The sequence below is a fragment of the Vicia villosa genome, linkage group LG5, assembly GCF_029867415.1.
Source record: "Vicia villosa cultivar HV-30 ecotype Madison, WI linkage group LG5, Vvil1.0, whole genome shotgun sequence".
Classification (NCBI taxonomy): Eukaryota; Viridiplantae; Streptophyta; class Magnoliopsida; order Fabales; family Fabaceae; genus Vicia; species Vicia villosa.
Genome location: NC_081184.1, coordinates 2,080,107 through 2,104,905, shown reverse-complemented (window position 1 = coordinate 2,104,905; position 24,799 = coordinate 2,080,107). Strand labels below are relative to the sequence as shown.

The 24,799-nt window shown below is 34.7% G+C and overlaps 5 protein-coding genes and 2 pseudogenes across 5 annotated transcripts; 4 read left to right on the top strand and 3 right to left on the bottom strand.

Moving 5' to 3' along the window:
* The first annotated feature begins 456 nt into the window (after positions 1-456).
* On the top strand, positions 457-2,142 carry LOC131601858 (uncharacterized; annotated as a pseudogene).
* Positions 2,143-4,124: 1,982 nt separating this feature from the next.
* On the bottom strand, positions 4,125-5,840 carry LOC131601853 (uncharacterized). Its single transcript, XM_058873761.1, has 2 exons — positions 5,228-5,840; positions 4,125-5,164 (listed from the first exon to the last, which is right to left on the bottom strand). The coding sequence occupies exons 1-2, from the start codon at positions 5,838-5,840 to the stop codon at positions 4,125-4,127; spliced, it is 1,653 nt and encodes a 550-aa protein (XP_058729744.1).
* Positions 5,841-6,362: 522 nt separating this feature from the next.
* Positions 6,363-7,790, top strand: LOC131601852 (uncharacterized). The gene is made up of 3 exons (XM_058873760.1): positions 6,363-6,736; positions 6,812-7,167; positions 7,387-7,790. Exons 1-3 carry the CDS (start codon positions 6,363-6,365, stop codon positions 7,788-7,790), a joined length of 1,134 nt encoding a protein of 377 aa, XP_058729743.1.
* A 2,128-nt stretch (positions 7,791-9,918) lies between these two features.
* LOC131601845 (uncharacterized) lies at positions 9,919-13,336 on the bottom strand. The gene is made up of 4 exons (XM_058873749.1): positions 12,573-13,336; positions 12,278-12,467; positions 11,957-11,961; positions 9,919-10,276 (listed from the first exon to the last, which is right to left on the bottom strand). Exons 1-4 carry the CDS (start codon positions 13,334-13,336, stop codon positions 9,919-9,921), a joined length of 1,317 nt encoding a protein of 438 aa, XP_058729732.1.
* A 1,342-nt stretch (positions 13,337-14,678) lies between these two features.
* On the top strand, positions 14,679-17,765 carry LOC131601843 (SCF E3 ubiquitin ligase complex F-box protein grrA-like). Its single transcript, XM_058873744.1, has 2 exons — positions 14,679-15,654; positions 17,119-17,765. Exons 1-2 carry the CDS (start codon positions 14,679-14,681, stop codon positions 17,763-17,765), a joined length of 1,623 nt encoding a protein of 540 aa, XP_058729727.1.
* A 1,626-nt stretch (positions 17,766-19,391) lies between these two features.
* Positions 19,392-21,806, top strand: LOC131601835 (uncharacterized). The gene is made up of 2 exons (XM_058873733.1): positions 19,392-20,285; positions 21,639-21,806. Exons 1-2 carry the CDS (start codon positions 19,392-19,394, stop codon positions 21,804-21,806), a joined length of 1,062 nt encoding a protein of 353 aa, XP_058729716.1.
* Positions 21,807-22,412: 606 nt separating this feature from the next.
* Positions 22,413-24,136, bottom strand: LOC131606110 (F-box/LRR-repeat protein 3-like; annotated as a pseudogene).
* Between the last annotated feature and the right edge of the window lie 663 nt (positions 24,137-24,799).

Below are 24,799 nucleotides of genomic sequence, written 5' to 3'. Positions count from 1 at the left end.
CTTATACTTCTCTTTAATTCCATTGCCTATTTAAAAAAAATAGTTTAAAGAAAATTAATAGTATTTCTTCTGATTATCCATTTTTTTCCAATGTATGTTGGATTGTTTGCCTTATTTGACTTGAGTGTTTAATTAATTTTAATTTGGTAAAAGAACAAGAAAAATTAAATGATTATATATATGTTTAATATAATCGAGGTCATATCATAGCGTTGGTTTTTGGCAAAATTTTAAGTAATTGTATTTTTAAAATACTGATAACATATTTATTTTTTTTATTAATTTATTTTATTTATTATAAATAGTATCGTTAAAATTAATATATTGAATTAGGTTATCGCTTATCTTGGAGAATTGGTTTCAACTTTTCAATCTTTCTAACCCTAAATTCTGTCACCTTCCCTAATCGCCCGACTACCATTGTGCCGGTAGTACTAACATGCTGCGGAAAACATAATGGCGGCGGCAACATATACGTATTTACCTGATGAGTGTTGGGAATGTGTCTTCAAATTTCTCAACAACGATGAAGACGACAAAGACAATAACTACGTCAACTCTCTCTCCCTTGTTTCCAAACAGTCCTCTCCATCAACAACCGTCTCCGATTCTCCGTCTCTATTGGCTCAAAAAAACTCCCTTTCATCCATCTTCTATTTCAAAGATTTCCGGATATCACATCCCTCACCCTCAAGCGTGGCTTCTGCCATGATCCCAATGCCGGCTTTGGCTAATATGCATAAGGATTTTCCTTATGCACCATGCATAAACCTACCTAAGCCATTGGATCATGTTTTTAATCCAGTATTGACTATTGAGTGATGAGTATTGAATATTGAGTAATTAGAATTTGATCCAATGATCCAAGGGTCCATAATAATCTATGCACGGTGCATAGATTTTTATCTATGCACGGTAACTGCACCCCCAATGCCTTCCGCGGTGATCGCAACGCGTTTCTTCATCAAATCTCTCGTTTCTCTTTGAAACTCACATACCTTAATCTCTCCAGCCAAGTCTTCATTCCCGCAGAGGGGTTGCGAGTTTTCTCCCAAAATATTACAACTTTGACATCTCTCAATTGTTCCCACATGAATTCTATCAGGAGCTCTGACATGTTATTAATTGCCGATTGTTTTCCTTTGCTCCAAGAACTCGATCTCGGTACAATTGCAACATTTCACTCTTAAGATAACTTCATTGATGGGATAAAAACTCTTTCGTTGGCACTTTCCAAACTTCGCAAGATTAATCTCTCTGCTCATAGTTACATGACCGATGACTGTCTTTTCCACTTGTTCAACAACTGTAAGTTTCTCGAAGAGGTGATCATATTTGATTTTTTAATATTACCAATGCCGGTATTGTTTATGCTCTCTGTGAGAGACCAAAATTCAAATCTTTACACTTTACCAATAGAACAGACAATTGTTCAAATTTGTTAGACATCCTTAGAAAGTGTCCTTCACTTAGCAATATCAAAATGAAATATCCATATCATTATCCATATCACTTTACAGATAATTCTAATTCTTTGAAAGTTGTAAGCCCTCAATTAGAGACTCTATGTTTGGCTGGCAATACATGGTTAAGTGATGAAAGCATCATAGTATTTGCTTCCATTTTCCCCAATTTACGACTACATTTAAGTTATTGCAACAAGATATCTGAAGGTATATGTGAAGTTTTAAAGAGATGTGGTAAAATTAGGCATTTGAACTTATCATACTGTTCAAAAGTGAAGCTATTTGGAAAGAACTTTGAAGCTCCTAAATTGGAGGTGTTAAACTTGTCACATACAAGAGTTAATAATGCACAACTCTATGTGATCTCAAAGAGTTGTCGTGGGCTTTTGCAACTGTCACTTGAAAATTGTAATAAAGTGAAGGTTGACGTCGTTGTCTCGGAGGTTTTATCAAGGTCATCTTTAAAAAAGAGGAAACTCTTCTCGCGTAATGGGCGTATTTTCTTCTACTGGATATTAACTCTGAATTGTAAGATGTTTTTGGTTTTTAGATTTTCTTTTTAAATACCAATCTAATGGACACATTTGAGTGTTATATGAAGTTTTAAATTTTAATGTTTTTCTTTACTCATGAATTAGATTACTCATATTGTTTTGGGTTTGAGAATTACATTTGAACTTGTGTATCAGGATTGGTTTCATTCACTTTTATTAAAAGAAGATGTGTTTTATCTGAGAACATATATTCTGTTAGAGTTTGATTATTATTGGTACTTTAAACCGGTGACCGGTTCTAGACACCAATTCAAACCGATTTAATTTATATTTCCTAGACTTAACTGAGCTACTTCTATATATATTGAACCGGACTGAACTGGTATGGACATCAATTGAACCAATTTGTTTTATTTCATAATGAGGCATATATAGCAATTATGAGATCAATACATTGGTCGATTTCAATTGCTACAATAAGAAGTATTTTCAAGATTACACATATAATTCATTGATACCAACGGATTATAAAATTCAGTTAGCCAATGCCATGTTTACTTAGTCATGTTGAGCTTGCAGCATGATACTTACTAAACCTATTCTTACTCTTCATTTGTTAGGCTACTGCAGTAGCAAAAGTTACCTAAGCAAAACAGTTACTTGTTGATTTTAATGTTTTAACTTTCCGCAGCTGCATGAAATTTGTTTGCATTGCCAATAACTTCAGACGCAAACAATGTTTCAAACTAGATAAAACAGCAATCCAATAGATGCAGATAATTTACTCGAATATTCAATGAATTGCCAGAAAAACAGCATTCAATATTTTCCCTAATTACATGGTCTTGGAGGGCAATGGTCATTTTGATTTCTACATTCGTTGTTTCAAATATACAATAGCATATTTCCTGATATTGAAAATAGTTAATCAATTCATATGTGAAATCATAGATCTAACAAGAAGAAAAAATGTTACTGTTAGAATTAGAGTGATTAATAAATGTAATGGCTCAACTATTTATCTGCATAATAAACCAATCCAATCATGTAATGTCTCAATGCATTACAGTGCCTTATCAAAACGATTAATGATATGACAAAATGATGTTATGTAACAAAAATCAAATAGGTGATGACAATAATGGTTTTCGTAGTGTTTTTCGTAACGTGATATTTTTAAAAATTAATATTATTACTTTTATTGTTGTTAAATCTATCCATAAAATTAGGCTAGCGATTAAACTAATCAATGGTCAATTACATAAACCCTAAAACTAAACCCTGAATCTCTAATCAGAATTAAACACCGAATTCTGCATTATAAAAATGAAGAGAAATTGTGTAAAAGTTTCTCAAGAATCGTTTTCTCAAACTGATTTGTATGTACTTGATGAGTGTTGGAAACTTATCTTCAAACTTCTCAACTGCGATGACGAGTATTTGAACAGAGTGAAGCATACATAGCAATAATGCAGTCACTGCATTGGTTAATTTCAATTGCCGGCATTGAACAGAGTGAAGCATACATAGCAATAATGCAGTCACTGCATTGGTTAATTTCAATTGCTACGAACAAACACAAGAAATGTGATTTAGGTAAATCAAGAAGCTGTAAGACTATATCAATTATATCATCATAAACGAAAGACTACAATTTTTAGCTATGATAGTTTAGTTATCAAGTGAATAAGCTAGAATGCCTAGATGATATAATACAAATGTCAATCAATTATGTAGCAGAAATTTATGCTTTCTATAGTTATAGCATAAAGAATAGTTTGTCTAATAATTATATATTAAAATTTTGAAAGTTAACTATGATTTCATGGATCTAATTCATCATGTAGAAGAACACACTTATGGATTAATAGACAAAAGTAATATTCTATTATTAAGCAATATTACCGAACAGAAAACAAAAACATCATATGCACACTAATGAGTAAATACTAAATACTCAGTTGCAAGAAATTGCTTATGGAAAAAAAAAAGAGTAAATACTAAATACTCAGTTGCAAGAAATTGCTTATGGAAAAAAAAAAGAGTAAATACTAAATACTCAGTTGCAAGCTGACATTTAAAACAAAGTAAACTCTCATATTGAAAAAAATAAAATAAAATTTACATTAAAGAGACCAAACTTCAATAGAGTACTTTTAGATTGCTAGCAAACACGATGGTGCGAGAAGAGTTTCATAGTTTTTCTAGTGAAATGAATATGAGGTGGAGCAATTATCTTTCTTAAAGACGGGCTTGACAATAACATTGAGGAAACATTACCATGCACTTTATCACAATTCTGCAAATTGATCTCTCTTAATTGTGTGCAGTTTTCAACCACGTATTTCACTCCTTTACATGTGACATAAAGACAATTTTTAAGGTTCAATTGCAAAAGCCCACGACAACCCTTTGAGATTGCATAGAGTGCTTCATCGTGAACGGCTGTATATGACAAATTCAACACCTCCAATTTAAGAAGTTCAAAGTTCATTCCAACAAGTAGCTTCACTCTTGAACAATTGGCTAAGTTCAAATGTCTAATGTTACAAAATCTCCTTAAAACTTGACAAATACTTTCATCAGATATAAGTCGGCAAGAATTCAAATCAAGCAGCTGCAAATTGGACAAAATGGACGATAACCTTATGATGGTTTCATCTGTTAATTCTTGACAATGAGCCAAATAGAGAGACTTTAATTGAGAGTTTACAATACAATCCATGGAAGAATTAGAATTCCTTACAATCTCTTTTCCAATTGATGTCCATTGCATTTTGATCTCTATAAGTGAAGGACAGTTACTAACGAGTGCAAACAAGGCTGATTCTGTGAGTCTTTTACACTCACTAAGGTCTATAGACATCAAATCACCAAGAAATAAAGACAACTCGGCAACATGTTGATTATTCAGAAAATATGCTCTTTGAAGATTCAAATGTTGTATACATGGACACTTGGATAGCAAAGAGAATATTCCGGTATAACTATATTTCCAACAATTAGGGAGATCAAGCCTTGTCAAAGGAAGACCCTCCATTGCAATAGAGGAGAGAAACTCATTTGAGATGATAAAAGAGAACAATTTTAGACAAGTCAAATCCTTCAAACTCACCAATGAGTCAACGAAAGGTGAAGTAAGAGGATCTGAAAAGGGCCCGGTAAAAGATAAAGACCTCAATGTTGGCCTCTCGCGTAGAGCAGCTGCCATGCCAGACAGGGTTATGAGCGAACAATTAATGATGCTTACTTGTTCGAGAAGCTTACAGTTCTTGAACAAGTGGAAAAGTAATTCATTGGAGATATAGTCATTATTAGACAGGTCAACTTTGCAGAGTTTGGGCAGTGCGAATGAAAGAGCCTGTGCAGAGAAGAAGGCGGTTTTGTAAAATCTGAAATTTGTAGGGCTACTGAGGTCAAGTTCTTCGAGGAGAGGGAAGCATTCAGCAATGAATAACGTGTCAGTATCATAGAAAGTAGCAATATGGGAACATATGAGAGATGTCAAAGTTGTATTGTTTTTGGAGAAAGCTCTCAATCCCTTTGCTGGAATCTTGATTTGGTTTGAGATATTGAGTGATGTGATATTCAATGGAAAACAAGAGATTTGGACGAGAAGATCGTCGAGATCACCGTCGTAGTAGGAGGATAGGTTGAGGGAGGAGATGTTGGAGAATCTATGGAACAATTGGCAAGTTGGATTATAGACAGTGAGAGATGATCGAAGACGATTTGTGACGGAGAGTAACTGTTTGGAGACAAGGGAAAGAGACTTGAGATGAAAGTAGCGACGGCGGGTGTCGTCGGTGTCGTGGTTGATAAGGAATTTGAAGATACATTCCCAACATTCATCTGGTAAATAAACATTGGTTGAAAGCATAGCTACTTTTTTGCTTCTAACGTGTATGGATGAAGATGAAGAAGAAGCAGCCATAGCCATCGTTGATTTTGATTTCAGATCGTTTCTTTTCCTCTTTCCTTCGGTGCCGCCGAATACTATTATGGGAATATTTGATGGGTTTATATAATGTTAGTTATAAGTAAATATTGGACTTTTGGTTTTTCTGTTTTGGTGTTTTGTGTATATAGATGTAAAGTTTAGTCTTCCGTTTAAATATCGTATGCACTCTGGATAGTTTGGAACAAAAAGTGAGTAATTAGATTTTTTTAGGGAAAAGTAGGATATTAAAGAAAAAAAATTCTAAAATCATTAGAATAATGTGTTATTTAAAATATTGATTGAAAATAATCTACCCTAAAAAAATTGATTTAAAAATAGTCCAAAACCGTTAGAATATTTATATTGGTTTCACGTTTTCAATCTGTCTAACCTAACCCTAAAATCTGTCACCATCACTAATTGTGAGACTGCCATATTGTCGTCATCGGCAGTAGTAACGTAATGGCGGCAGAAGCATATTTATATTTACCTGATGAGTGTTGGGAATGTGTCTTCAAATTTCTCAACAACCATGAAGACGACAAAGACAACAGCTATTTCAAGTATCTCTCCCTTGTTTCCAAGCAGTTTCTCTCCATCACCAACCGTCTTCGATTCTTTGTCGTTATCGGCTCAAAAACACTCCCTTTCATCCATCTTCTATTTCAAAGATTTCCCAATATCACATCCCTCGCCCTCAAGCGTGGCTTCCACCGTAATTCCAATGCCTTCCGTGGTGATCGCAATGCATTTCTTCATCAAATATCTCGTCTTCCTTTGAAACTCACATGTCTCGATCTCACCAGCCAAGTCTTCATTCCCGCTGATGGGTTGCGAGATTTCTCCCAAAATATTACAACTTTGACATCTCTCAATTGTTCCGATATGGATTCTATTAAGATCTCTGACATGTTACTCATTGCCGATTGTTTTCCTTCACTCGAAGAAGTTGATATAGGTAGAATTGCAATATTTCACGATCAAAATAGATTCATTGATGGGATAAAGACTCTTTCGTTGGCACTTTCCAAACTCCGCAAGATTAATCTCTCTACTCATAGTTACATGACCGACGAATGTCTTTTCCACTTGTTCAACAACTGTAAATTTCTCGAAGAGGTGATCATATTTGATTGTTTTAATATTACCAATGTCGGTATTGTTTATGCTCTCTGTGAGAGACCAAAATTCAAATCTTTACACTTTACCAATAGAACAGACAATTGTTCAAATTTGTTAGACATCCTTAGAAACTGTCCTTCCCTTAGCAATATCAAAATGAAATATCCATATCAATATATGTGGGAAGAGAGCGTGGATAATTCTAATTCTTTAATGGTTGTAAGCCCACAATTAGAGACTCTGTGTTTGGCTGGCAATACATGGTTAAGTGATGAAAGCATCATAATATTTGCTTCCATTTTCCCCAATTTACAACTACTTGATTTAAGTTATTGCAATAAGATATCTGAAGGTATTTGTGAAGTTTTGAAGAGATGTTGTAAAATTAGGCATTTGAACTTAGCTCATTGTTCAAAAGTGAAGCTACTTGGAATGAACTTTGAAGCTCCTAAATTGGAGGTATTGAACTTGTCGCACACAAACGTTAATAATGCAGAACTCCTTGTGATCTCAAAGAGTTGTCCCAGGCTTTTGCAACTGACACTTGAAAATTGTATTTATGTCTCAAATACGGGAGTGAAACATGTGGCAGAAAACTGCATCCAACTACGAGAGATTAATTTGAAACACTGCCAAAAAGTGCATCCTAAGGTTGTTGACTCCTTGATATTTTCAAGGCCAACATTGAGAAAAATAATTGTTCCACCACGCTATCGTTTCAATGATGGAAATAGGGAACTCTTGAGTCATGGATGCCTTCTTTGTTAGTATTATGAAACAGTTCTCAACTCTTAAATTTAAAATGTTTTCTGTTTTTATATTTACTTATTTGAGTTAAAAAAAATTATATTTATGCTCATTAAACTTTTCATGATAATTGTTCATGTTTTTTATGTATTGCTAGCAGTGAGTGATATATGCAATTTTAATTTATTGCTTCTCTTAGATTATATATTTTTTTGGATAAAATTCTTGTCTCTCAATAGATCAAGTTGCAAAAAATTCTTACAGTTAATAGTTCCAACTAAATTATGGTTAGTGAGTAGTCCTATATATAAGTTATTATGGTAAAATTTCACTCTGTTTTCTCAAAATGTACACAAATATGTAGTTGTCAACTGTCATGGCAGATTTGTTTGAGAAGTACATTTAAGAATTGTATTATGGAAAGTAGAATATTATCTAGGCAAAGTTTAAAACTTAATATTTCTACACTTCTAGAATCGTTGGTCAAACCCCAACTGCATATCAAATTCATCAAGAACTCGATAAAAAACCAGATATGTGCAATTTTCTTTTAATTAGCACAAAACACTTGGCAACTTAGTATGTTTCAAATGCAAAACATCAAATACATTTTTTTCTCTTACCAATGTAGAGAATTCTCTAGAAAGTTTAAGCAAAAACTTGTAACTGAACTCAATAGCTGCATGTCAAAATACTAATTAATTAAAGGTAGGCATACTCCTGAGAGTTTTGAATGGAATACTATAAGAACTTCTTATGAATGCATGTTAATTGACCAGATGACGATTGAACTTTATGTGATTATTAGCAACAAGACCTCCAAAAGCATGATGATATTTGATCTAATGTTCATTCAATAGGTTGTTAACTGATTAATTATTTGATTTTATCTACTTGCTACCTTCAAATATTACAGAACAAAAAATTACAGAACATGATTGTCTTCAAAAAGATCTATCAGCAAAAAATTGAAATCAGCAACCTTGATATTTAGAATCAGAGTGAATAAAATATGGAAATTTTACGGGGAGTGCTCTTTCCTAAAGAAATCAGAACATGCAATGTTTACTGAACCATACATACATTGGTTACTCAATTAAATCACCATACTAACCTAAAATTAAGTGAAATTTAATACTCTTTCAATTGAAATCATTATTTGTCATGTTATATCCAAATCTTGCACAAGCTCATGGTAGAATAAACAACAATTCACATCATAGCTACAAGTGGTTGACTGTGTGGATATTTTATGCTAGATAATCATGCATCTTTTCAATATTGGAACAACCATGAATGTTAGATAAGCAAATACATAACTTGACAAGTGTGAAAACCATAATATGAGGTTAATCGTGTCTTAAAAAAAGTACTGATTCACATGTATGTGAATTAGCATGTTTCCCCTAAACCTTATGTGAATACAATGTACTTATCTCCTGAAAACCGAGAACTTTGGTAAGTCTACTCTTGCTTCGTGTTTAGAATTTTGGTTACAACCTTGTGAATATCTAGCTTGTGAATGTTCCAAAAAACTGAGAAGTATTTAGAATGACTTGTCGCATCAGCTAAAACCGCACACTTAAATTTATGTTCTTCAAGACAAATGTTGAGCAAATAAGTTTTTCTCTATTATGTGTTTTTTAATATTCCTGCAAGCAAAACAAAGTAAGCATTTTAATAAAAATTTCAACAGAAGAAATAAAAACAATATAAAATGGAGTCAAAGTGAAGACTAAAAAGGGGAATAGTTAGCATTACCACATGCAATAACTCGGCTCATTCACTGACTTTACCATATATATAGAGATTTTAGAGTTAAGGAGAAATACTAAAAGCACAAGTCACTCTTAGCATCACATTTTTCACTTCAAATTCATTTACTACTTCACAATAAAATCAAAACCAAACAAGACTAGTCGGTTAAACCGGTCTAAAACTTGGTAAAGCCACTACGGGGAACACCAATTTAAAAGTTGATAAACCGTTAAAACCAGACAAAACCGGTGGTTGATGAATTTGCCACTGATCAAGACAAAAGCAGTTTTTGTTAAGTGAAAATACGTTTTAAATAGACATTCAAGAAAAGGTAAATCTGAAAAATAGAAAACATACATTTCAGAGGTCGAACATCAGCAGCAGATTAGTTTTACTTGCAGAAAAGACATCCTTGTCGTGACATGAGTTTCAACTCTTTGTCGCTGAAAAGATAATGAACCGGAACAATTATCTTTCTCAAGGATGGTCTTGAAAATACCAATGAGGGAAAAAGATCTTTGTGCACTTTAAGACAACCTCTCAAATTGATCTCTTTCAATTGCGAGCAGTTTTCTAACACGTGTTTCACTCCCTTACCAGTGACATCATTACAATGTTCCACCAACAGTTGCAAAAGCCTACGACAATTCTTTGAAATCACATAGAGTGTCTCGTCATCAACGGGTGTATGTGACAAGTTTAACACCTCTAGTTTGGGAGTTTCAAAGTTCATTCCAAGTAGCTTAACTCTTGAGCAGCTTGTTAGCGCAACATCGGGGGAGTCGAGTTCGGGAGCATCGTTAATTCCGGGACATTCCTTTGAGCAACACACCTTTGTGGGAGAGACACCACTTCTCCACCTAAAACCTTAAGGTGATAGGTGAGTGGGTTCTCCCACTTATATATGCTCAAGTCACCACACACATTTCCAATGTGGGACTATTATCCACACTCACACTTGATTCTCAACACTCCCCCTCAAGTGTGAGTCTTACACAATGCTCCCCCTCATGTGGAAGCTCCTCTTCCACATACACTTGTATCCGTTGACTTCAACTACATGTATCCGTTGTGTCTCTCCCACAAAGGTGTGTTGCTCAAAGGAATGTCCCGGAATTAACGATGCTCCCGAACTCGACTCCCCCGATGTTGCGCTAACAAATGGTATCAGAGCCTGGTTCAAGAAAAAGGGACCGGCTAAAACTTGTAGTTGAAAGTCAACGGATACATGTAGTTGAAGAGAATCAACGGATACATGTAGTTGAAGTCAACGGATACAAGTGTATGTGGAAGAGGAGCTTCCACATGAGGGGGAGCATTGTGTAAGACTCACACTTGAGGGGGAGTGTTGAGAATCAAGTGTGAGTGTGGATAATAGTCCCACATTGGAAATGTGTGTGGTGACTTGAGCATATATAAGTGGGAGAACCCACTCACCTATCACCTTAAGGTTTTAGGTGGAGAAGTGGTGTCTCTCCCACAAAGGTGTGTTGCTCAAAGGAATGTCCCGGAATTAACGATGCTCCCGAACTCGACTCCCCCGATGTTGCGCCAACAAATGGTATCAGAGCCTGGTTCGAGAAAGGGACCGGCTAAAACTTGTAGTTGAAAGTCAACGGATACATGTAGTTGAAGAGAGTCAACAGATACATGTAGTTGAAGTCAACGGATACAAGTGTATGTGGAAGTGGAGTTTCCACATGGAGGGGGAGCATTGTAGACTCACACTTGAGGGGGAGTGTTGAGAATAATGCAAGTGTGAGTGTGGATAATAGTCCCACATTGAAAATGCATGTGGTGACTTGAGCATATATAAGTGGGAGAACCCACTCACCTATTACCTTAAGGTTTTAGGTGGAGAAGTGGTGTCTCTCCCACAAAGGTGTATTGCTCGAAGGAATGTCCCGTGATTATCAATGCTCCCGAACTCGACTCCCCCGATGTTGCGCCAACAAATGGTATCATGAGCCTTTGGTTCGAGAAAGGGACCGGCTAAAACTTGTAGTTGAAAGTCAACGGATACATGTAGTTGAAGAGAATCAACGGATACATGTAGTTGAAGTCAACGGATACAAGTGTATGTGGAAGAGGAGCTTCCACATGAGGGGGAGCATTGTGTAAGACTCACACTTGAGGGGGAGTGTTGAGAATCAAGTGTGAGTGTGGATAATAGTCCCACATTGAAAATGTGTGTGGTGACTTGAGCATATATAAGTGGGAGAACCCACTCACCTATCACCTTAAGGTTTTAGGTGGAGAAGTGGTGTCTCTCCCACTTATATATGCTCAAGTCACCACACACATTTCCAATGTGGGACTATTATCCACACTCACACTTGATTCTCAACACTCCCCCTCAAGTGTGAGTCTTACACAATGCTCCCCCTCATGTGGAAGCTCCTCTTCCACATACACTTGTATCCGTTGACTTCAACTACATGTATCCGTTGATTCTCTTCAACTACATGTATCCGTTGACTTTCAACTACAAGTTTTAGCCGGTCCCTTTCTCGAACCAAAGGCTCATGATACCATTTGTTGGCGCAACATCGGGGGAGTCGAGTTCGGGAGCATTGATAATCACGGGACATTCCTTCGAGCAATACACCTTTGTGGGAGAGACACCACTTCTCCACCTAAAACCTTAAGGTAATAGGTGAGTGGGTTCTCCCACTTATATATGCTCAAGTCACCACATGCATTTTCAATGTGGGACTATTATCCACACTCACACTTGCATTATTCTCAACACAGCTGAATAAATTCAAATGTTTAATCTTACAACATCTCCTTAAAATATGAAAAATACCTTCTTCAGATATGTTAGTGCAAAAATTCAAATCAAGTAGCTGCAAATTGGGGAAAACGGAAGCAAATACTTTGATTCTTTCATCTCTCAACCGTGAATTGTGAGCCTGCCGAAGGGACTCTAATTGAGGTCTTCCAGTAAAGTCCATAAAAGAATTAGAATTCTGAATAAAGATATTGAAGCTGTATTTCATTTGGATTTCAGTGAGTGAAAGATTGTTCCTGAGGAGTGCAAACAAAGTTGAACAATCTTGTGGTTCAAAATAATTGGTAAAGGAAAAAGACCTCAGTGTTGGTCTCTCAGCTACAGCAGAAACAATACCAGAGTTGGTTAATCGATAACAGTCAAATAGGATGGCCTCTTCAAGAAACTTCCAGTTCTTAAACAAGAGGAAGAGCGTTTGATCGTCTATATAGCTATGACCAGTGAAATTAACTTTTCGGAGTTTGAAAAGTGCCAATGAAAGTGGTTCAAGTGGGTGTAGCTCACCGAGGATGCTGTAACTGCATTTTTTAGGAAAACTGAGGTCGAGTTCTTGAAGCAAAGGAAAACATTGTGCAATGAGATTAAAGTCAGTATATTTGAGAAACGAACAGGTGAGTGAAGTTAATGTTGTAATTTTTTGGGAAAAAGGTATCAAGCCACTTGCTGAAATTTCAGATTGATAAGTGGAGAGATTGAGTGATGTGATGTTTAATGAGAATTGAGAAATTTGAATGAGAAGATGGTCGATACAATTGGTATAGTAAGGGAAGTGGATAGAGTTGAGGTTGGAGAATCTACGGAAGAGACGGCGAAGCATGAAAGAGCTTGCTTCCTCGCGGACAAGGAGTGAGTATTGGAGACGATTGGTGATGGATAGGAATTGTTTGGAGACGAGTGAGAGAGACTTAGGGTTGTAGTACTCGTCCTCTATGAGAAATTTGAAGACAAATTCCCAACATTCATCAGGTAAATAAATATAAGTTGCAATCATTATTTTGTTTGAAGAAGAAGCCATTGATTCGGGAGAGCTTTTCTTCGCAACCCTTGTTTTGTTTGAAGAAGAAGCCTTTCATTTGAGAGAGGTTTTCTTCGAAGCCCTTGTTTTGTTTTGTTTGAAGAAGCCATTGTTTGAAGATCCATTAAAAATTAAATTTTCATAATTTCTCATTAGATAAATGACTATAAAATAGCCATTTAAATTGCACTCTTTATGACTCTTTCAAATTGGGCCAAAAGTTTATAAAAAATAATAAGAATTAATTAATTAATAAAAAATCTACTGATTTTCAAACTTAATAAATAATATTAATAGTAATAATAAATTAATATTAATATAGTTTAAAGATAGTGCATTGTCTATGTAAAACAATCTTACACATACAACCAATCAAAATAGTAACAAATAATTATGATTTATTAAATAACAACTATTAAGCTTTATATCCGTTAAAATTGGAACGAATATTTGGGAAATACCAAGGTCGATTCCAGATGAAAACAAAATTGACCCAATGATAACAACAAAGAAGGTAAATAGTTTGCCATTTGTTGAAAATTTTGGACCCTTCGAAATGGTATTATCTTTCGTAATGATAGGTGGAACATCTTGGATGTTGTTTGGAATATCAAGGCGATTGCTTGGAGGTGGTCTTTTATCGATGAAATTACTCACCTCAATTGCAATTTTTACGATTTTAGCAAAGGTCCGTGTTTTTTCTATTGTAATTTCAATTGACTTGTAATCTCCTTTGTTTGTCGAGGTTTTTTGTCCTCATTTTGTGTAAAAAGTTTGAGAACCCTTAGTTCTCTCATTGATAATATCTTACTTACAAAAAAAATGAGAGTACCGCTCACCACGAGTTCTTGATTACTAGTGCCTCTTTTCCATAATAACCAGCATGCAAAAATAAAATGAAAATTGACATTCTAAGTTGGGTCTTAGAATCATTGTCCTCTATGGTGCAAGTAATTCCTCAATATCTAAACCTAGTTTAGTTTTTTTTTTATTACTTAACCAAACCTTTAAGTTTCTAATCCGGGGCGGCACCCATATTACTCTCAAATCTTCACAACCACAGGCTTCTTCAAAGTTATTTTAAACTTAATAAATATAGATATTATTTTCAAGTGATTAAAAATTATAAAGTGGATGCATGGAACACCGGTAAAAATCAAAATAACATTCTAAATTGGATCACAGAGTCATAAACTCATAGTCCTCTGTGGTGCAAGTTATTCCTCAATATCTAAACCTAGTTTTGTTTGTTTTTTAACTTAACCAAAACCTTCTAATCACTGGCGGCACCCATATTCCCCTCAAATCTTCACAACCACAAGCTTCTTCAATGTGATAATAAATGAAGACTTGTTTAAAATCTGAAGCTGAATTTTATTTAAGTGATGATTGTTGGGAGCATGTATTCACATTCCTCATCAACTGCCGCGACGGCAACACTCAAGACAACAACAAATTCCACTTTAAATCTCTATCCCTCGTTTCAAAACAATTCCTCTCCATCACCAACACTCTCTTACTTTCTCTCACTATTTCTCACCTATTACTCTCTCTTCCCACTCCTCTCTTACTTAGATTCTCCAACCTTAATTCCCTCGACCTCTCCTTCAACGTTCGTCTCATACCAATTACCTCACATTTCATTCACTCCTTGCTCACTCTAAAGGCTTTGACTAGTCTTAGTTTGAGTCGGTGGCCCATTTCAGATAATTTTCTATATGCAGTTGGAAGGGAAGCTCTTCCTTTAAAGAGGTTTGTCCTCCAAAATTGTACCGGCTATACTTACCATGGAATTTATTCTTTCTTATCAAAGTGTCAAACTATACGACATTTCGGTCTTCTACAAGATCATTTTATAAATGATCATCATATTGCCAGCTTGTCTTTTATTCTTCCTCGTTTGGTGTCTATAAACGTTAGTCGATGTTGGAAGCTCACGGAATCAGCCTTGTTTGCACTCATTAGTAACTGTCGTTCACTTTCTGAGATCACAATGGAATGCATAAATTTTCAGAATTCTCATTCTTTGAAGGATTTTGATGTGATCCCTCAACTAAAGTCTCTATCTTTGGCATACAGTTGGCTGATAAATGATGAAGCTATCGTATTGATTGCTTCCGTTCTTCCCAATTTGCAGCATCTTGATTTGAGTTATTGTTATTGCATATCTGAAAATGGAGTGATAAAAGTGATTGAAAGGTGCAAAGAGCTGAAGAAGATTGATTTGAGATATTGTAAAGAGGTGGATGCTGATGCCGTTGTCTCGAGGGTTCTATCAAGGCCATCATTGCAAAAGAGGAAACTCTTTTCCTCTTGTGGTTGTCTTCTCTTCTATTGAAGTTTTAACTAAAAAAATTTAAGATATTTTTTCGTTTTTAGATTTGTTTTTGCTGAGAAATTGCTCTTTTACTTTTAAACACCAATGTAATAATGCACAATTTAGTGTTTTTCTTTACCCTTACTTGAATTATATTACTTGGATTATATTTTTGTGTCATACTTATTGCGGTCTTTATTGGCATCATGAATTGATGCTGTAGTCTTTGGTCAGAATTGGAGCGGTAACAATTTAACTTTTGGAGGATATATTAGAAATATAGAACATATAAAATTTACTATAAAAAGCATCACGGTTCAACTTATGAGTGGCATTGAAGGAAACTCTCTGCGGCTGCCGAAGCAAGTTTTGAGAACCAAATCTGGAGCATTGGCCCCTGTTAAGCTTTTTGTTTATGACTACTAGAACTAATTTGTAAGCTTAAATTCAAATGAGTCACAACTTTAAGTTTTTACTTTATACTTATGGGAATGTAATTAAGAGTTGGCAGGACAGAGTAGGAATCAAACTGCATAATAGGTGGACAGTTTGAAGGAATAACATGGCTTGTATTATGAATAGCACATCACAGAGTATTATATAATGATCAGATGCATTTATTTGCACTAAAAATTATAAAATTCAATGCAATTGTTTAATGTAATAAATTTAAGCTTCGTTGTGCAATGACCCTTATAAAAATTCACACCGCAACCTAATTTCATAGTAGTCCTTTTCTTAATGGTGACGTTACATAATCCCCTTAAATGTAACCTAATTTATTTTGTTTCACACTCGACCGAATCCTTAAGTCTCAAATTTCTGACGGCATTGCAGCAACAATATTCCATCATTCTTGAATATGAAAAACAAGAAGTTAGCTTTATATAAATCACCATTCCTCCTCACTAAGATTAGGAGGAAGAAAACTTTTACAAAATCTGAGTTTTATTTACCCGACGACTGCTGGGAGCATGTCTTCTCATTCGTCACTGACCACAACCGTGACTTTAACTCTCTATCTCTCGTCTCTAAACACTTTCTTTCCATTACCAATCGACTCTTATTCTCTCTCAAAATCTCTCGTCCGCGCCTTTGTTTTCTCACCCGTATTTTCCATAGATTCTCTAACCTTATTTCCCTTGTCCTCTTTTTCAACTACCAACATCTGGACGCAGACGTTGCTTTGGCTCTCCGTGAGTTACCAACATTAAAATCTTTATCTATTTTCAGAATTAACCTAAAGAATGAAAACTACGTTACTTCACTCTTCATTGATTCATTAGTCAGTTTCAAGAGTTTGATTAGTATTATGTTCCGAGAGTCGCTATTGTCAAATGATTTGCTCTACTCTATTGCAAGGCATGCTCTTCCTTTGAAGAGGTTTGTCATCAAATGCTGTACCTGCTATACTTACGATGGACTTTATTGTTTGTTATCCAAATGTAATTCAATACAAATCTAGGTATTATTGATGAATATTTTCTAAATAATGATCATGTTGCCGAGTTATCATTGCTTCTTCCTCATTTGGTGTCTATAGATCTTAGCCGTTGTTCCAAGCTCACAGAATCAGCTTTGCTTTCTCTTATTAGAAATTGTCATTCACTTGAAGAGATTACAATGAAACACATATATTTTGGGAATTTTGATTCTTTCAATGATTTTCATGTGAACTATCAATTGAAATCTTTATGTCTGGCTGGCAATAAGTTAATAAAGAATGAAAACATCATAATGTTCGTCTCCATTTTTCCCAATTTGCAGCTACTTGATTTGAGCCGCTGTCGTGGAATGAGGCTACTTGAAATGAACTTTGTAGTTCCTGAATTGGAGGTGTTGAACTTGTCATATACAAGAGTTGATGATAAAACACTCTATGAGATCTCAAAGAGTTGTCATGGACTTTTGCAACTATTATTGACATGTTGTGATCATGTCACACAAGAAGGAATTATAAGTGTAGTTGAAAATTGTACACAACTTAAGGAGATCGATTTGAGATATTGTAATAAAGTGAAGGCTGACGTCGTTGTCTCGAAAGTTTTATCAAGGTCATCTTTAAAAAAGAGGAAACTCTTCTCGCGTAATGGGCGTATTTTCTTCTACTGAAGATTAACTGATCTGAATTGTAAGATGTTTTTAGTTTTTAGATTTGCTTCATTGAGAAATTACTCTTTTATTTTTAAATATCAATAATGTAATGCACAAAGTTGAGTTTTATATGAAGTTTTAAATTTTAATGTTTTTCTTTACTCTTGAATTATATTAAGGGAAATGCTAACGAGGGGCACTGGTTAAGAGTTTTAAAAGGTAAGCAATACTTGTATTTAATATTTTATAAAAGGAAATATTTGACTTTTTTAAGCAATGACAGAGTTTGTTTTATTGAAATTACTTGTATTAAAAGCATTGAATATTGAAATAAATACTTTATTTAAGGAATATTTTCTTGATATGGAATGCTTAAAGAGTGCCCCTGGGGCACTCGTTATCATGACCCTTATATTAATACTCATTGTTTTTGGTTTGAGAGTTATTACAAGACCTGGAATGTTTTGAAAGCTTACATGAGAACTTGTGTCTCAGGATTGGTTTCATTCACTTTTATAAACAGAAGATGTGTTTTATCTGAGAACATATATTATATTCTGTTATGAGTTATCATTACTTATATTATTTTGTAGAAAATGAAAATTTCAGCAGCATGAACTACGTCAATGAAAATCTCAACTAAACATTGTTATCCGTATTACATGAATGCAGTAAACTCACCAGAGATCCTGTTATTTCATATTTCCTTACAAGCAATCTGAGATCAAAATGTGATCCAAAGAGTGATGAATCAAACACATTACCAAAGGCAGAAACTGATCCAAAAACACCAACCTATGCATCATAATAAATGCCTAGTATTTGTGAAATTATTTCAGTAGCCTGTGCATGATTTGTGCTGTCTCAGTTCTGATTTTTTTTTAGGACAAAGCACTCTCAGCCCCTGTCAATTTTCCACTTTTTTTCTTACTTCGATTCTAAAAACTGGTGTTGGGGAATTGAGTTTTTTTGTTTATACTTATGTTTCACAATAATCAAGTTTCTTAATGTTTCGAACGTACATCTGCATATGAGTTTATGGGAATTATATAAGCGTTAACAATATATAAAAGAAGAGAAGAAACTCTCTCAGATCCTCATCACAACAACAAACTCATGGTTTTAAATTGTAGTCCGCAACCGCAATTGCGGCCGCAATATTGCTAATGCGGTAGCCTCCGCATCTTCATCGGCCGCAATTGCGGTGTGATTAATAATCACTCGTCCAATAACACTAGAATTCACATCAAACACCTTCACCCATGTTTCTTCACATATTTTCATCATATTAAGTGTTTTTTAAAGGTGTATTTTAAATATTTTCTAATGTAAATTCACGCTGCATCGGCCGCAATGCGCATTGCAGCAACCGCAATGACCACAACTGCATCCGCGACCGCAACCACAATTTAAAACCAACAAAATCAAATAGGTGATGACAATAATGGTTTTCGTAGTGTATTTGGTAAAAGTTATAATTTTAAAAATAAATTGTATAAATTTTTATTGTTGTTAATTCTACCCGTAAAAATAGGCTATTGATTAAACTAATCAATGGTCTGTTAACCATATAAAAAAGGTTTTACCCTAACCTAAACCCTGAATTTCTAATCAGAATTAAACACCGAATTCTAAATTATGAAAATGAAGAGAAATTGTGTCAAAGTTTCTCAAGAATCGCTTTCTCAAACTGATTTGTATTTACTTGCTGAGTGTTGGGAATTTATCTTCAAACTTGTCAACTGCGATGACGAGTATTTCAAGTGTCTCTCACTGGTCTCGAAACAATTCCTCTCCATCACCGACGGTTTTCGATTCTCTCTCACGGTCCATCAACGAACTCTACCTTTCCTCCCTCGCCTTGTTCAAAGGTTTACCAACCTCACTTCCGTTAACTTCTCACTGGTCTCTTGCGACCTCCTCGACAAGCTTCTTCCTCAAATATCTCATTTTCCATTGAAAATTACGTCGCTCAATATCTCCAATCGACCCAGCTTTCCCGAACATGGCTTGAGAGCTTTCTCTAAAAATGTAATAACTTTAAGCTCTCTCATTTGTTCCAATGTTTATTTTGATTATAAATACGACTTTTTCCATATTGCACATCTGTTCCCCTTGCTACAAATACTTGACCTAAGTTTCATTGGACGCTTGCACTTATTCCACTCTCCAAGAATGAAGCTACACGGGATGATGAACTTTGAACTTCCCAGATTGGAGGTCTTGGACTTATCCAATACCACAGTTGACGATGAAGAACTCTATATAATCTCAAAGGCTTGTCATGGGCTTTTGCAACTATCACTCAACACTTGTCGACAAGTTACCGAGAAGGGGGTGAAGCACGTGTTACAGAACTGCACACAGTTAAGAGAAATTGATATGGAATGGTGTCGTAGAGTGCGTCCAAAAATAGTTCTCTCAATGGTATTTTCAAGGCCATCACTGAGAAAAATAACCGCACCACCTGGTTGTATTTTGAGCCACACGGAGAAGGAACTTCTCAAGCTTCAAGGATGCATTGTTTCTAGCTGTTTTGTAATGGAAAATATTTTTCTTTTTTGAATTACTTATGTGAGAAATTCCCTTTTTTTAAAAGATTCTGTCAAATGTGTATTTGCTCAGCAGTCTTTGCATGATAAATTATAATTGCTTAAGTTATTGTGAGTGAAGATGTTTCTCTAATTGTCTATTCATGCATGCCCGCATTCATTAATGATTTTCAATTAGGGAATGCTTTATCAATTGAACTTCATTAGGTACTTTGCCACTAACAATAACTTCTGTTTGTAAATTGTAATATCCTTGAATTGTTGAAGCTTCTTAATGAATTACTTGTTAGGTTAGAACTTAGAACATCTTCTGTTTGTTTTGTCGTCATGAATTATTCCAAATAGGTTTCCTTCTTTTAAATGATATCACAAATGTAATTGGAGTGCAACTCAACATGCTTTGATCTGGATTCTTGGACATTGAAATTGCAGAATGGATTCTTACAGAAAATAGGAGTTGGACCTTCTACCTTCTTAAGCAACCAACCAACCAACTTAATGTGTAGTTTCATTTGCTCTGATATAATCATATTCTGTTGAAGACAACACATCTGAGTTTTACATTATAGAACTTCACGGTGTAGCTTTGGATCCTAGGCTAAAATATTTAAGCGGAAGTTTTGATGAAATTAATGTATTGAGGAGTCCTGAAAGACTTTGTTTGGAATCGTCAAGGAAGAAGTTGTTTGGATTATGATTTTGGTTTTAAACTTCAGTGAAATAAAATAGTAACTTTTTAATATCTTTCATAATATAAGAGAAAACAATTTTTTATAAAGGATTGTACCAATGTTCATTCCTTTCATCGTGTTTTAAAATAGTACAAATGATGACTATCTTTGGAATTGATCTGAGAATTGCGAGCCTCGAAACTTAAGACTAATCAAACCCTTCAAACAGACTAATGAATCAAATATCAATGAACAGTGAAGTAACATACCATTCATACTTTAGATTAATACTGAAAAGAGATAAAGATTTCAACATTGGTATGTCATGGAGAGCCAAAGCAATGTTTGCGTCCTCCAGAGTCCAGATCATGGAAGTTGAACCGGAGGTCTAGGAAACTAAGGCTGGAGAATCTATGAAAGATACGGCGGAGAAAACAAAGCTTTGGGTTGCAAATTTTGAGAGAGAATAAGAGGCGGTTGGTGATGGAGAGGAACTGTTTAGAGTCGAGTGATAGAGAGTTAAAGTCGCAGGTGTGATTATTGATGAATGTGAACACATGCTCCCAACAATCCTCGGGTAAATAAAAATCAGATTCTGCTGAATGCCATTGTTGTTGTTGTGACGAATTGACGAACTGTACTCTAAAGTTATTATCTACTGATTGCAGGAGCACGCTGAGTGGGAAATTAAGAACAGTTCAGTCTTCTTTCAAAAGGCAAAAGACTCTGCACCTTGCAAAGAAATATCATCTCTGCAAGGATTGTCTGAGAGGAAATGCATGCAAATACGCTCGGGTTTTCAGGAATTGCTAACACTGTCTTCGGAAGTTGTTTAATTCCGATTCTCTGTGGAACTAAAAAATGATTTTATCTCTGTATTGTTACTTGGTGTACCTTTTTTGTTTCAAATATATTGTAAGGTTTATATTCAAATAGAAGTGATACAAGTTCACATGTGCAATATATTCTTTTATCACTTTAGAAAATTTGGGGTATTTGGTTATGCGATGACACGTTTATTAGAAAATACAAGTGATACAAGTAATAGTAATTTCAGCTATGAAGCTTACATTGGTTGGATTCAACCATGATATTGTCTTGAGTATTTAGGAATCAATTTATTTAAAGATGTAAGCGTGAAAAGATTAAAAATAAAACAAAACATTCATAACTTAAGTTGCTCTACAAACTAGCAATACTGAATAACTAGAAGAAAAACAAAAATATATTTGGAATGTTTCATGATTTATAAATATCATATGCAGACTAATGAGTAAATACTAAATACTCATGATTTATAAATATCATATGCAGACTAATGAGTAAATACTAAATACTCAGTTGCAAGCTGACATTTAAAACAAAGTAAACTCTCATATTGAAAAAAATAAAATAAAATTTACATTAAAGAGGCCAAACTTCAATAGAGTACTTTTAGAATGCTAGCAAACACGGCATCCATGGTGCGAGAAGAGTTTCATAGTTTTTCTAGTGAAATGAATATGAGGTGGAGCAATTATCTTTCTTAAAGACGGGCTTGACAATAACATTGAGGAAACATTACCATGCACTTTATCACAATTCTGCAAATTGATCTCTCTTAATTGTGTACAGTTTTCAACCACGTATTTCACTCCTTTACATGTGACATAAAGACAATTTTTAAGGTTCAATTGCAAAAGCCCACGACAACCCTTTGGGATTGCATAGAGTGCTTCATCGTGAACGGCTGTATATGACAAATTCAACACCTCCAATTTAAGAAGTTCAAAGTTCATTCCAACAAGTAGCTTCACTCTTGAACAATTGGCTAAGTTCAAATGTCTAATGTTACAAAATCTCCTTAAAACTTGACAAATACTTTCATCAGATATAAGTCGGCAAGAATTCAAATCAAGCAGCTGCAAATTGGACAAAATGGACGATAACCTTATGATGGTTTCATCTGTTAATTCTTGACAATGAGCCAAATAGAGAGACTTTAATTGAGAGTTTACAATACAATCCATCGAAGAATTAGAATTCCTTACAATCTCTTTTCCAATTGATGTCCATTCCATTTTGATCTCTATAAGTGAAGGACAGTTACTAACGAGTGCAAACAAGGCTGATTCTGTGAGACTTTTACACTCACTAAGGTCTATAGACATCAAATCACCAAGAAATAAAGACAACTCGGCAACATGCTGATTAGTCAGAAAATATGCCCTTTGAAGATTCAAATGTTGTATACATGGACACTTGGATAGCAAAGAGAATATTCCGGTATAACTATATTTCCAACAATTTGGGAGATCAAGCCTTGTCAAAGGAAGACCCTCCATTGCAATAGAGGAGAGCAACTCATTTGAGATGATAAAAGAGAACAATTTAAGACAAGTCAAACCCTTCAAACTCACCAATGAGTCAACGAAAGGTGAAGTAAGAGGATCTGAAAAGGGCCCGGTAAAAGATAAAGACCTCAATGTTGGCCTCTCGCGTAGAGCAGCTGCCATGCCAGACAGGGTTATGAGCGAACAATTAATGATGCTTACTTGTTCGAGAAGCTTACAGTTCTTGAACAAGTGGAAAAGTAATTCATTGGAGATATAGTCATTATTAGACAGGTCAACTTTGCAGAGTTTGGGCAGTGCGAACGAAAGAGCCTGTGCAGAGAAGAATGCGGTTTTGTAAAAAATCTGAAATTTGTAGGACTACTGAGGTCAAGTTCTTCGAGGAGAGGGAAGCATTCAGCAATGAATAACGTGTCAGTATCATAGAAAGTAGCAATATGGGAACATATGAGAGATGTCAAAGTTGTATTGTTTTTGGAGAAAGCTCTCAATCCCTTGGTTGGAATCTTGAGTTGGTTTGAGATATTGAGTGATGTAATATTCAATGGAAAACGAGAGATTTGGACGAGAAGATGGTCGAGATCACCGTCGTAGTAGGAGGATAGGTTGAGGGAGGAGATGTTGGAGAATCTATGGAAGAATTGGCATGTCGGATTATAGATAGTGAGAGATGATCGAAGACGATTTGTGACGGAGAGTAACTGTTTGGAGACGAGGGAAAGAGACTTGAGATGAAAGTAGCGACGGCGGGTGTCGTCGGCGTCGTGGTTGATAAGGAATTTGAAGATACATTCCCAACATTCATCTGGTAAATAAACATTGGTTGAAAGCATAGCTACTTTTTTGCTTCCAGCTTGTATGGATGAAGATGAAGAAGAAGTAGCCATAGCCATCAGTGATTTTGATTTCAGAGAGTTTCTTTTCCTCTTCCCTTCGGTGCCGCCAAATACTATTATGGGAATATTTGATGGGTTATATAATGTTAGGTTTAAGTAAATATTGGACTTTTGGTTTTTCTGTTATAGTTTTATATCTCTATTTTATTTGTAAAATTTAGTTTTCCGTTTTAATTTATTTTTGGAATTTTATTGTAACTTTATTAAGTTTAAATGAATTTAAATTACTTCAAATATAAGGTAGTAGTCATTACATCTTTATTATTATGATTTTTTTTAAATTAATCCAAAATATCTAGATTAGTAATGGCTGAATTCTCAAAAACAAATCCAATTTTAATTAAATTTGATTACACTTTAATATTTATATGATATACTAAATGTGATTTAATAGGACCTTTTTTTTGTTTATTTAAGTAAATATAATTGTTAGATCATAGAATAATTTATTAAATATTTATAGATATCAAATTAGAAAAATAAAATAAAATAAAAAACAGGATCAAATTAGGGTGTGTTTGTTTTAAGGAATGAAATAACATCTTGAGAATGTGAGATTGAAAATATAATAATTTCATGTTTGCCTCAAGATTTCAAAAA